Source organism: Sorex fumeus, unplaced genomic scaffold (assembly GCF_029834395.1).
Source record: "Sorex fumeus unplaced genomic scaffold, SorFum_2.1 ptg000029l, whole genome shotgun sequence".
NCBI lineage: Eukaryota > Metazoa > Chordata > Mammalia > Eulipotyphla > Soricidae > Sorex > Sorex fumeus.
Window position 1 is genome coordinate 3,472,736 of NW_026606086.1, and position 14,029 is coordinate 3,486,764.

A 14,029-nucleotide genomic window follows, 5' to 3' on the forward strand; every position below is an offset into this window, starting at 1 on the left:
GACCGCTCCCAGGAGCCGAGGCAAGGGTGGGGGGAACATGTCCTCACAAGACCAGCTGGCAGTGCAGGGGAGATACGCCAGGGCGCCCTCATCCCCCCGCCCCCAGCTTCCCGGGAGGGTCCCTCTGAGGGAGCAGAGGCAGCGCTGTGCCCCGGCTCTTCTGGGGGTCTGGGGGGGTCTGTACAGCCCTCGGGGAGCGCTGAGTCTCGGCGGCCTGTGCCCTGGCTCGGTGGGGCACCCCCGGCTCCCCTAGCGGGACGGTGGGAGATGAGGGGGCTGGGGCCCTGGGGTCAGAGCTGGGGGCTCTTCTGCTTCCGCATGGGGGTCACAGAGACCTTGGTGACCTGGGCCCTCTGGGCTGGGGCCCGCCTGCAGCCCCTGCTGTAGCCTGGGCGGGCGAGTCGCGGGGGCCATCCCAGCTGCAGCAGTGCTTGGGGACCATGTGGCGGAGACCCCTGTGCTGCCTCTCTGCCCCCAAGTTCTTGATTCTTTAAAAGAAGCGTGTGGAAGCCAGAGCCAGAGACACTACAGCAGACAGGGCACTTGCTTGGCGTGCAGAAGACTCGTGGTCGAATCCCAGCACCCCATAAGGTCCCCCTGTATTGTAAACCAAAAGGCGTGTGTCAGAGAGAGGGGGAGAGAGAAAAGAGGGAGAGAGGGAGTGGAGAGAGAGCACTGCAGAAAGGAGGAGGGAGAGAGAGGTGCCTTGCCTGCCTGGGGGAGTAGGGAGACTGGGAACATTGGTGGTGAGCAATGTACACTGGTGAAGGGAAAGGTGTTGGAACATGATATGACTGAAATCCAACCATGATCAACTCTATTTCATTAGGATTTAAAAATTTCACAAAGAAAATAACATTTTTAAAAGAAAAAACAAATTTAAGTCAATCGTGAAATTTTGAGCGAGCAGCAGTGCAGTGGGCTGGTGAGCGATGCTAGCAGAGCCTCACCTGGCAGCTGTGGTGGGAGTCAGCTCCCACGCTCCAGAAGCTTCCGAAGCTTGGCACCTCTCCCTGGTCCAAACGGAGCCTTAATCGTCAGCGTTCTTTGGGGGGCTGCAGGGGCTGAAGCGTATGAAGCATATCCCTCCTGCAGGCAAATGCCTTAATCCCTGTACTATCTCCAGCCCCCGAAGGTGAGACTTTTAAGCGGGACGAAGACCAATTTTATCTTTAGTCATTTTGTTTCTTTTATTTATTTATTTTGCTTTTTGGGTCACATCGATTGATGCTCAGGGCTTACTCCTGGCTCTGCACTCAGGAATTAAGCCTGGCGTTGCTTGGGGGACCCTTTGGCATGCTGGGGATCAAACCTGGGTGGGCCGTGTGCAAGGCAAACGTCCTAACCGCTGTGCGGTCGCTCTGGTCCCTTCTCTTTATTTTATTTCAACCAAAGAAACAAAACCAATATTCTGCACCCCACCGGCGGTGTCCAGGGGCTGCCCGGGCAGGGGTCGCCCCGACATCTTAGCACCAGCGCTGCTGTCTCTGACGCCAGTTCTCGGCTCCCGGGGGCTCGCGGGCCGCGGCGGGGACCTTGCGGGAACCTAAGTCCCAGGGTGGGATGGTCCCGGGCAGGGTGGAACCAAGAGGTGGAGGGCAAGACCAGAAAGAGGCCCGGGGACTCCAGTGGCTTCTAGCTTCAGACGGCGGTGTGATGTCACTCTTTTCACGTGACCGTGGCGTCACGTGGGGGCGGGGCTGGACGGTGCCAAGGCTGTGCAGCTGACCTTAGAGCAGGTGACCTGAACTTGCTGTGCAAGTTCCTGGACAAGTGCAGGGGCAGCAAGCTGAGGGCCTGGGTGGGCATCGGCCTCTGGGGCCGGGGGCACCCACAGTGCCAGATGCCCAGAGAGAGGGGGCGTTGCGCTCCCCGCCCCTGCGGCTCGGCTCTGGGAAGGAAAACTGTGCCGACTCGAGTCGCTCTCCACAGGAAGAGCGCAACAACACGTCCAGGCACTCCCCGCTGTCCCCGTGTGCGGGGTGTCGCGGCATGCTACCCTGGGAACCACTTTTCCAGATGCCTGTTCCTCCACGGTTTCCTTGGCAGTTCACCCATGGGGTTCATGACCCCAGTCTGACCCCAGGACACTGCATACACACTCTTTGTGGATGACAGTGAATGTGCTTCCGTGGCCAGAAGCACCCCTTGCCCTGACGCTGTTTTTCTTCAGGCCACGGAATATGAGTGTGGCCAGCTATTGCTAACTGCAAGTTTTGTTTGTCCAGAGTTTGCAAATGACTGTTGTTTGCTGTTGGCCGTTACTGAAATTGCTTTTACTAAAAGAACGGGATGCTTCTCCCTCCCGCAGGCAATAGTTTGGGATGAGTATCTCACAGGACCGTTTGACTTGATTGCACAGTACTCACTTCTAAAGGTAAAAAGGTTTTGGTTATTATTACTTTTTTTGAAACTGTCATTCTGGACTCTAGCAAGAGTAATATGATGTTCCACTTCTGGAGTAACTGGTGTGCAGAGCTGTCTGGTTTTTAGAATCACTGATGCTGTTATGAGTGGTAAATGTTTTATCTTCTGTGGACCTTTTGTTTATTTATTTGAAGTAAAAAAAAAAACATTTTATTTGGTGACCTTTAGGAAGAGGATGAGCGGAGAGAGAGTAACATTTCAGGAGAGACCGTGGGCTTCTCCAAAGACAGAGAGAGCCCCTACACACATCCCATCATTAGAAAGGAAAGCACAAAAGTCCCCATTTCAAGGAGAGCTGCGGGCACCGCATTTGCTCGGCTACATGGGCACAAGCAGCTCAGGGGCTCGGGCAGCATCGGAGCCTTCAGTGGACCTTTCAAGGGTGGGTGTGCTCCCCCCTCTTCTCCTTGACGGAGCGGCATGTCTTCTGATTGTTACTTCATGTGGCTCAAAGCTTTTCAGACACAGGATCGGTTACTTCAGCTTGAATTTATACAACTGGCTTTGGGGAATCTAAATTTTTATCCTAAAGTGGTTTTGAATTTTATTTGGGGGTTCGTGCCAGGCAGTGCTCAGGACTTACTCCTGGCTTTGCACTCAGGATCACTCCTGGCAGTGCTCAGTGGACAGTATGGGGTGCTGGGGATAGAACCCCGGGACAGCTGAATGCAAAGCAAGCACCTTAACCACTCTACTTTCTCCCTAGCCCCAGGTCTCCTGAGCACTGCCCCTGGGCACCTCCTGGTGGTGAGTCTTAGCAGTTCGATGAGGCTTGGCGCTGTGGTGGCAGGGATATCCCAGGCCACTCCAGTGGCCTCTCTTGGGATGCACATGGCAATGCTTGAGACCCTTGTGGTGCCAGGGGGCGAAGTTGGCAGTCATGTGTCAGGCATGTACCGTAACCCCTGCATTCTCTGACTCAACACTAAAGTCTACTGTGCTTTGGAGTGGGAGTGTTAGAACACCTGAGTTTTTGTTGTTGGTCTGTTTTGTTTGGGCCACCCCAGGCAGTGCTCAGACTTACCCCTAGCTCTGCACTCAGGAATGACTCTTGGTGGTGTTTGGGGACGGAGTGGGAGGCCGGCAATCCAACCCAGGTTGGCTGCCTGCAGTGATGTCTGAGTTTGGGTCGGCTGCTAAGCTTTAGGGGTTCTGTTCACCATTTGTATGTGTGCTTTCCTAGGAATATGAGGTGGAGAAAATGTTTACACTCAAAGGAAGCCGGTGCAAGCAGCGGATGTCAAGAATATCATTTTTTTGTCAGACCCCCGCTAGAACTGATGGATATAATTGCTGAAAATGTACTTAGGTATCTCAGAGCTGATGCTTGGTCCATACGGAATCATTCCTCTGGTGGTTTTAGTGCTCATCAGGACACCTTTGCTTGCCAGCACTTTAGGAAGTGGATCTTTGGACAGATGTGAGAGTGTGTCAGAGGAGAATGGGGGGTCAGGAGTAGGATACTCTGCAGTCAGCCAAGGATAGATCCTCGGAACCCAGTGTGGTCCCCAAGTCTTCCGGGAGTGACTTCTGAGTGCATAGCTGAGCACCTGCATGTGTGGCCCAAAAACTATAAATAGAGAATGGGAAACTTTGTGCATTGGGGCTTGGGGAGGCAGGGCAAACCACAGAAACCCACTCTCTCAGGACAGCAGAAAGCTCCGGCCTGTCGCAGTAGAAGGACCCAAATTTCTTTATAAAAAGAAAAGCAGCTAATGGTTCTTTTTCAAGTACTTAATACCATATACTCAAATTTCATAAGCAAAGTCAGGAGAAGCTGATTAAAATTTAATGCTGCAACATCTATGGAGGAAGTGCACCAGCCCAGTCTGCATTACGTTTGATCGACGTGGCCCCTAAAGACTTAAAAGCATGCGGGGTATTTGCGCAAGATCGGGCACGGTGTGGAGCAACCTTTTATTTTCCTAGAGACACCGCTTGATTAAATAGAAACATTTTTTTTTCTGCAAGAAACAGATGTCCATTCAAGCCTGAGAGGTTTTTGGGTTTTTTTTTCCTCTTTTTGGGTGACACCCGGCAATGCACAGGGATTACTCCTGGCTCTGTACTCAGGAATTACCCCCGGTGGTGCTCAGGGGACCATACAGGATGCTGGGAACTGGGAATCGAATCCGAGTCGGCCGCGTGCAAGGCAAACGCCCTACCCGTTGTGCTGTTGCTCCAGCCCCAACCCTGAGAGTTTTCATGTCCCATCAATGGCCCAAGAGAAAGCAGCACTGCCCCTTGGCAGAACACAGGTCAGCGGTTTCCAGAAAGAGCATCACATCAAGAGAGCAGGAAAACTTGAAACTTGGGCCGAGTCGGTAGTGGGAGGTTAGCTCATAAGCGTCTCTTTAGAGCCCACTGTGTGTCAGGCACAGGTGGGGCCCTGGGGAGCAGTCCTCGCATCTGGGCCTCGGGCCAACGCACGGTCCTTCTCTTGCAGTGAAGACAGACGTGGCCCCACAAGAGATTTCCACATTTTGTTTGTGCCCTGGCGTAGCCTGCTGTGTGAGCAGCGGCTGAAGGACCTGGGCATCCTGGGCTCCTTCATCCGTAGGGAGGAGTACAGCCTGGACCTCATTCCCTTCGATGGGGACCTTCTCTCCATGGAGTCGGAGGGCGCCTTCAGAGTAAGTTCAGTGTTTGCCCTTTGAACTTGACACTCTTTTCTTCCTCGTTTGTGATGGTGACACTCACACTGGCATTTTAGTGATTCCTGGAAGTGTCCAGTTTCTTCCTTTTGGGGAGAGATGGGAGTTGGTCCACACCCAGCAGTGCTCAAGGTTTACTCCTGGTTCTGTGCTCAAGGATCATTCCTGTGCATGCTCGGGGACCATATGTGGTGCTGGGGCTAGAACCCAGATTGGCTGCGTGCAAGACCAGCGCCTTCCCCTGTGCTGTCTCTCCGGCCGCTGCTCCTCTTGCTTATGGAGAACCTCCTGTTCCAACAAATTTGCTTAAAATTGTTGTTGCCCTTACTGAATTCTCAAAAATCAGTTGTCCTTAAATGTGTTGATTTCTGGTGTTTCTCTGCTGCTGTTCGATGTTTGTCCTTGTGCCCGTCCCACCCTGAATTCACTGTGGCTGTGGAGGAAGTTTTGAGAGTGGAAGGCAGGGCTGCTCCAGCCAGAAATAGTCAAGTCTGTCACTGCGTTTTTCCAGTTAGCCCTTTGTGAGTGATTTTGTTTCCATGACTCGCCTTTCCCCTTGATTGAGTCTTCGCAGGATCTGAAGATTTTTATCTTACATTTTCATTTTCTAGAAATAAAATTGCTTACATTTTTCATTCAAACTCGGGGTTCTGCAGTGTGACCTCAGGGCTGGGTGCAGGGTGTGTGGGAAATTCTGTTTCTCCCACACGCCCATCCCAGCCTGTTTCCTACTGGTTATTTTAAGCACATATTTATTTGTTTGCTTTGCTTTGGTTTTTGCTTGGGGCCTCACCTGGTGATGCTCAGGGGTTACTCTTGGGGGTCCTCAGGGGTCCATATTTGACTCTTTGATGCCAGGGAAGCACCTTCCCACTATACTACCTATCTGGCCCCCCGGAGTTTTTCTTTTTTAAATATTGTCTTTTTCTGAAATCTGGATTTTTGTTTGCAAATATGATTTTATGTGTTTTGTTTACTATCTTTATGACAGGGAGCACTTCTGAAAAATTTCTCTTTCAAAGTGTCAGCTTGGCTCTTAGGGGCACCTGGGCCAGAACTCTGGCTCTTTCTTCTGTGGGGTGAGGTTTCTCCATGCTTAGTCCCTTAATGGAATCTGTAGACCCAAAAGCATTGATTTATGTGAGTTTTCAACCAGATGTTTTTCCTATAGCATATTCTTCACTGGAAATAGGGAAAATTGGGCATGGCTGGAGTTCTGGCAGGCCGAGTGGGACCCCTCTCCCCAAAGTGGGTAAACACCACCTAGAGTGTGCGACCCTCAGCCTCAGGGAGAAAGGGAGGGAAAGGGAAAATAAATACCAGAATGAAGGGGAAGATGCAAGGGGGAAACACATCAGCTTGATAATGTCTTCTAAAAACGGCGTACCAGGGCCAGAGAGATAGTAATGTGGGTAGGGCACTTGCCTTGTCCCTTGCAGACCCGGGTTCATTCCCTGGCACCCCATATGGTCCCCAAAGCCCCGCCAGGTATGACCCCCAGTGCCAAGCCAGGGAGTCAGCCTGAACCCGTGCATTGCCCCAACGCTCCCAGTGCCTGTCTGCGCCCTCTGCGCCCTCTATCATTGAAAGCTTGTGCAGGTGTGTTTGAGATGCGACCGCGTTTCCCTGCATTCCTTGGGTGTGTGAGTTAATTTGTGGTACTGCTGCTGCTGGTCTCAAGACACGACCTTTCTAGAATGCAGGTGCATCACCAGATTTCCGCGCACCATTTCCCCTCGGCATGTTGGTCTCAGCAGCACCTTAAGAGAAAGAACCTGGGGCTCGCTTGGGTTCTGGGCTGCTGTCACCCAGCTGCCTGTGGGTTTGCTCACGTCTCTGGGCTTAAGCCTATGGAATCCAGAGCTTTCCTGGGCTCCCCCGATGGTCTCTCCCAACCCCAGTCATGAAGCAGGGAGTGGCTTGCATGCCCTTGTGTGGTGACAGGACACAGGCCTGCATGCCCCTGTGTATTAATAGGATATGGGCCTGCCTGCCCCTGTGTGGTGACAGGACACAGGCCTGCATGCCCCTATGTATTAATAGGATATGGGCCTGCCTGCCCCTGTGTGGTGACAGAACAGGGGCCTGCCTTGCCCTGTGTGGTGACAGGACTAGGGGTTCGCCTTCCATCTGAGCCATTGCAGGTCTGGGAGCGGCCTCTCTGCTCCCTTTTCCAGTCAACAGTGCGGAAGCGTTGAGGAAGCGGCTTGGTCAGCCCAACTGGGGATAGGAGCTGTCTCGGTCACACCCAGGGTTGGTCCTGGCCCTGCGTGGGCGGGGCAAGGCCATCCGAACAGACAGACCTGAGACAGGTCGGAGGCAAGGGCCCCACACGCCCCCGTGGATGCTGCATTCACGCCTTCTCTCCCGCCCTGAGCCCCGAGTTCAGGACAGGAGGGACCCACACACCACCAGATATGACCCTAGGGGCTTTTAAAGAGGAATTGCAAGGGCTGGAGCTATATACATTCGGAAGGCATTTGCCTTGCACGCAGCTGACCCAGGTTCAATCCCCGGCATCCCATATGGTCCCTGAAACACCACCAGAATAATTCCTGAGTGTAGAGCCAGGGGCATCCCCTGAGCCCCGCCCGGTGGGAGTTGTTAGAGGTGTCTCTGTAGTAATACGCCGTTTTTCAAAATGAATGTTTTGTTTGGGTGCTCGGGGCTGGGCAGCGCCGGGCAGGAGCCGGCTTAGCTGTCCGCAAGCAGACACAGTTCCCGCTCTGAACAGTCACCTGGGCCCCTGAGCAATTTGAAAGAGGCCCCCTAATGCTTTCCTTCCACTGAATCTTCCTCTCTGCTCTGCTCCAATGTGGAGTTTCTGGTCCATTTCTGAGGACTCTTTGGACATCCCGACCAGGATGTTTTGGACTGAAGTTTGAGGCTGCACCCCAGACTTGGCAGAGACATCCTACGGGATCTTTGGAGATGTTATGCTCACTCTGGGCCAGGCTCTCTGGGAGGTCTCCCTCTGCAGCCTGCCCTCAGTCTGCATCCCTCGTCCTCACGCCTTTGGGGTGCACGCCTGTTGGCCGCTGCCTTACAAAGGTTCAAAGATTCCACGATGAGGGGCTGGAGCAATAGCACAGCAGGTAGGGCATTTGCTTTGCATGCGGCCGACGCGGATTTGATTCCCAGCATCCCATATGGTCCCCCGAGCACCACTAGGAGTAGTTCCTGAGTGCATGAGCCAGGAGTAACCCCAGTGCATTGCCGGGTGTGACCCAAAAAGAAAAAAATCAAAAAGAGAGTCCTGCGATGGGCACCAGCAGTGCCGCCCCATCAGGTGGAGTGCAGGTGAAGCGCGTTGCGTGATTTCCCTCCTCTGCTCTCTGCACTTGCTGGATGAAGGGATTGAGGCACAGGAGAGATCTTGAGGTCCCGCTGGGGACCGTGTGTGCTCCGTCAGCCCTGCTGAACCGCCCAGCTGTGGGGCGTGTGTGTGCTCTTTGCTCTTTCTGGGCCAAAGATGTTTCTTTTTGTCTGTGTGTTAAATGGACCTTGTGGCCCTTGTCCGAGACCGTGGCTGCCCTCCTGCTGTCCCCTGTGACACTCGCTGCTGTATGTGGGAGAGGCTGCCTGCCCTTCCACAAGCCCAGAGTGTTCTGCTGTGTGGTCACGCGGGCAGGCGGAGGCCAGCCTTTCCTCGCCCGCCCACCAATGCTTGCCCCCAGTCGAGGTGCTGCCTTGGGGCCTCGACGCTGACTCACAGAGCCTGTGCCCGCCTGGCCCTCTACCACAGGAGTGCTACCTGGACAGCGACCAGAGGAGCCTGTACCACGCGGCCAAGGGCCTGATGACGCTGCAGGGCTGTGCGGTACCATCCCCTAGATCTTCTGCAAGGGTGAGTGCGCCAGGGTGAGCCGGGGCGGGGAGGGAGGCCTCTCTCCTGCGGGTGGGGTTTGGGGCTCCACCTCGCAGTGCTCTTGGCTCTGTGCTGGGGCCACCAAACTGAGGCTGTCTGCGTGCAAGGCGTGACCCCTGGCCTCTCTGCTGTCTCCCAGCCCTCTTTCCTTTTCTCTTTTCTGTTCTTTATCTTTTCTTTTCCATCCCTACTCTGCCTCCCTCTCTCGCCCTCTCCCTCCTCCCACCCTCTCTGTACCCAGCAGTGCTCGGGGCTCACTCCTGGCAGGGTTTGAGGGATCGTATGTGGTGCCAGGAATTGAACCTGTGTCAGCCACCTGCAAGGCAAGCATCCTACCCACCATACTGTCTCGGGTCTGTTTTGTTTTATTTTATTGTTCCATTTTTTTCCGTCTTATTTTTAAATTTTGGATTGCCGGGCTCCTTTTAGCTTCATTTTAAAATCTGCCCATTGCTAAAAAGGCTCTCCCTGATTCTGTACTTTGTTCCCAGCAAGTGGCCAATATGATGATGAGGATGAAGAGAGAGTTTACAGAAAGTCAGAATTCAATATTTCCTGTTTTTGATAACCTCTTGTTGCTTGATTGAAATGTGGATTTATTAACGCCCCTTGCGACTCAGCTGACATACGAAGGACTCATCGATGAAATTTATGGCATCCAGAACAGTAAGTGAAGTGACATCATTACTAATAGGTTAGCTGAGTAAAATCAATCTCAAAAGTGTCTGTTTTTAAAAGTGTGGCATTTGTGTATAAGTCAGAATACTTGAAAATGTCAGGCACTGACTTTCAGCCCAAGGTTAAAGCAAGCTCGAGCCAGGACACCATCGGGGAAACTGAGGCGAAGGCCTTGTGCAGAGGGCCATGCGGTGTGCAGCCCCGCTGCTCAGGCCGCCCAGGGAGGCGTGAGGAATAGAGCGTTTCTGAGGGGTGCCTGTGTCCGAGGTCAGGGGGCTTTGGCCCCGGATGTTAGATTCTGTAGCATTTCAGATCTGAGTGGGGGCTAGGAAAGCTCACGGGGCTAGTGCCAGGTTCACAGCCAGCGCTCAGTTCCATCTGTGCTCCTGCCTCATCCAGTGAGCACTGAGCCGGGAGTAGCTCCTGCTGGGATACAGTCTGAGAAGTTTCCCACAGTCTGATTCATGTCTTTTCTTCAGAACAGGGAGCCCCAGGCCGCAAGAGGGGTAACTCCGGCGCCTTCAGGAGTGGCCCTGGCCGGGGGCTGGGGAAACAGCCCTGGGGATAGAGCCCCGGTCTGGAAGGACGGGGATGCAGCTAACTGCATGGGGTCTCTCTGGGGACACAGAGCCCTGCAGCTGCTGAGTGCTGGCCGAGTCCAGACAGTGCTGTCTGTCCAGTGTGCCAAGCTGGTTATCGCAGAGTGGATTGCGATGGCGTGTGGGTGTGTGTGTGTGTCTGTGTGTGTTCGTGTGTGTTAGTGTGTATGTCACTGCAGTGGTGAATGCGTGGCTCAGTGACAGCGGCCACGGAAGCAGAACAGGACCACACATGGAGGCATTTCCACACAACAAAGCGTTTTCCTGCTTTTTAGTGATTATGGGGGTGTTTCCGGTTTGTTTTTTACCAGTTGTTCTGAAGGATAACTTCTTAAGTTGCTTCTTTTTGTGGGGACAGTCGTAAGCAGTGCCCAAGGGACTGTGGGGCTGATCTCTGTGATTTTCTGCTCTGTGGGGCCAGTCTGTGGCCCTGGGGCCACCGGGGCTGTGCCTAGCAGCAGCTGGGGGTGATGCCACACACACAGCCCCTCCCCAGACTCCTGCTACGAACTTTCACTGGCACGGGAGCACCCATTGCGAGGGGTCCCCACCTCCTGGTGCTTCTGCAAGTCCCTCGAGGGATCTGGCAGAGGTGCTGGGGTTGCTGGTGCGGAGGTGTGAGAGATGGGGCTTGTGGGGTGCCTCCGGGGGGAAGGAGTTTCGGGAGCTCATAGTCTCTTCACATCACACACTTACTTCTGATCAAACATTTAATTAAGGGAGAGGGCTGGAGTGATAGCACAGCGGGTAGGGCGTTTGCCTTGCACGCGGCTCAGCCCGGATTCGATTCCCAGCATCCCATATGGTCCCCTGAGCACCGCCAGGAGTAATTCCTGAGTGCAGAGCCAGGAGTGACTCCTGTGCATTGCTGGGTGTGACCCCCCAAAAAAGAAACAATTAAGAGAAATCTGAAAAACAAGGGGAACTTGGGCTTCCTCATAACCCCCCAGCTCTGCGCCTGTGGCTGTACCGAGGGCGATGGCAGGCCCGTGTAGGAGTTGCGTGCAGGTTGCCTGGGCCAGCGGCTGCCCCTCTGCTTTGAGCTGGAATGCGAGGTCTTGCTGACCTCGTGTATCTCAGCATGTGCTCAGGCCCCGGGTCCCGCGGCCACCGTGGTGTGCTGTCTCCAGACGCTGGTGCCCGGGCTGTTCCGAGGGGCTTAGGATTTGGAAAGCATCCGAGAAGTATTTTTCTTCCGTCGGTCACTTTCTCTCCCCACATTCTCCAATGCAGGAGTTCTTGTTGTTGCTTTATGATTCTCAGCACCCACCCCACAGTGCTCAGGGCCCACACGGGGCAGTGCTCAGAGGAACAGACAGCTGGACTTGAGCGTGCGCTGCCCCCGATGACCCGTCTCTCTGGACCCACAGCAGTGGAGCTGATTGTGTGTAGACACGTCGGGATTTGTGTTGAAAGTGGAGGAGATTTTTTTTGAAAGGAATCCACTTGGAGCTAGAAGCAGTGCAGTAGCTAGGGTGAGTTTGGTCCCCAGGACCACATATGGTTCCCCCAGTCACTGCCAAGAATTAGCCCAGAACACAGAGCCAGGAATAAGCCTTGAGCACTGACAGGTTTGGCCCCAAAATCAGAGAAAGGAAACAGAAAGGAAAGAAGCCGTTGGAGCTGTCTCCCGCCCTCAAGCACACTTCCATGCTGAGATGATTTCTGGGATCTTGGTTTTTTTTTGTTGTTGTTGTTGTTGTTTTTCTTTTTTTTTTTTTTTCGGAGAGTATCTTGCCTGCACGACAAAGTCTGGCAAGCTACCCTTGACCTGTTCTATATGGCAAATAAAGTAACAAGTCTCAAAATGGAGACTTTACTGGGCCCACTTGAGAAAAATCGAATAACAATGGGAGGACAGTGACAGGGGTCACACTTGGCAATGCACAGGGGTTACTCCTGGCGCTGCACTCAGGAGTTACTCCTGGCTGGTGGGAAGGCGCTGCCCTTGCAGAAGCCAGGACTGAGAGGGGCTTTTTGGGGGATGCTCTTTGAAAATGGGGGCTGGGGGGTGGGAAGCGGGGGCCCTTGTCCACTTAGGCCTCAGGGCGGGGGAGGCTGGTCTGGACTCAAGGAAGCCTCTGGTCATGGAAAAGGCCAGCCTCAAGTAAGAGGATTGGGGACCAACACAACTGACTCACTGTGGGCAGTTGGGGCTGCTGGACTCAGAGTTACTGTGAGAGATGGGGGGTTTCAGACTGGGGGTGACTGTGATGCTGGGGGCTGTCACTCTCACCCTTGGGAGATTTGGGCTTGGCTGTGCCCTGGGGCCTTGCCCCCTGGAAGAATGCCTGAGAGTAGCTTGGCTGGGCTTAGAGCTCTCCACATTCCCTCCCCCCAGTGGGCCAAGTTTCTATAGGAGAAGTTTCTCACCAAATCGATGAACAGTTTTTCTTCTGTGGGGGTCAGATGGAATCTTTCCCGGGCAGACAGTTGAATGTTCAGATCCAGCGGTGCTGGGGTTTGGCGACGCACCTGCCCTCTGCACGTGCTGCCGGGCACTGGCACCTTCCAGCACACAGGGGCACCAAGCAGCTTTCTGAGATTGGTTTGAGACAGAAGGACTCAGGGCCAGGAGAGGTGAGGGCAGAGCCATGCGTCAGCTCTGCACCACCAGGTCTGATCCATAAAGCTGTAGGGGTAGGGGTGGGGGGGAGAGAGAGAGAGAGAAGGAGACAAGAGAGAGATTGGGAAATTGGGTAGAGGGTGGAGATGGCAGGGCTGAGCAGGTTAGGCTGGAGCACACTGTGTTCCTCCCCAAAGTCAAATCCAGGATGGCAGCGTGGAGGACGTTTGCCTTTAATGCGGCCAACCCAGGTTGTGATCCCTGAGTGCAGCACCAGGAGGGAGCCCTGAGCACCGCAGGGTATGGCCTCCGCAGAAAGAAACAAACAAAAAGAGATCCCATGGCCCATTGGGCAGAGAGGAGTTGGTTGACTCCAGGTGTCCCTCTCGAATCCTCCGCAGAACCCCACGGACATCTCGGCTATGCCTCCCTCAGCATGCGGCTGGCCCAGCTGCTCTCCCGGCCTGGTTGGCGCAGAATCGAAGAATTTGTGCACATACTCCCGGGCCCCCACTTCGAGGAGCGGCACCCGCTGCCCAGGTGCCTGCAGAAGAAACGTAGGTTTGTGAGTGATTTTGCTTTCGTGACCCGCCTTTCACCTTGATCGAGTCTTGGCAAGACCTGAAGACTCTTTTCTTACATTCTCATTTTTAGAAATAAAATTGCTTACATTTTTCATTCAAACACTTGAGGTTCTGCAGTGTGACCTCAGGGCTGTGTGCAGGGTGTGCGGGAAATTCTGTTTCTCCCACACGCCCGTCCCAGCCTGTTTCCTACTGGTTATTTTCAGCACATATTTATTTGTTTGCTTTGCTTTGGTTTTTGCTTGGGGCCTCACCTGGTGATGCTCAGGGGTTACTCTTGGGGGTCCTCAGGGGTCCATATTTGACTCTTTGATGCCTGGGAAGCACCTTCGCACTGAACTATCTGTCGGGTCCCCGGGACATTTTCTTTTTTAAATGTTGTCTTTTTCTGAAAGGTGGATTTTTGTTTACAAATATGATTTTATATGTTTTGTTTACTATCTTTATTACAGGGAGCACTTCTGAAAAATTTCTCTTTCGAAGTGTCAGCTTGGCTCTTAAGGGCGCCCGGGCCAGAACTCTGGCTCTATCTTCTGTGCGGTGAGGTTTCTCCATGCTTAGTCCCTTAAAAGTATCTGTAGACCCAAAAGCATTGATTTATGTGAGTTTTCAACCAGATGTTTTTCCTGTGGCATATTCTTAACTGGAAATAG

At 53.6% G+C, this 14,029-nt stretch overlaps 1 protein-coding gene across 1 annotated transcript in view; it reads left to right on the forward strand.

Moving 5' to 3' along the window:
* The window catches only part of LOC130024595 (CAP-Gly domain-containing linker protein 1-like), a 50,465-nt gene extending 37,069 nt beyond the window's left edge, over positions 1 to 13,396 (forward strand). Inside the window, 2 exon segments of the mRNA XM_056115304.1 lie at positions 8,827 to 8,942; positions 13,270 to 13,396. Coding sequence (XP_055971279.1) covers positions 8,827 to 8,942; positions 13,270 to 13,396 — 243 coding nt within the window.
* Positions 13,397 to 14,029: the final 633 nt, after the last annotated feature.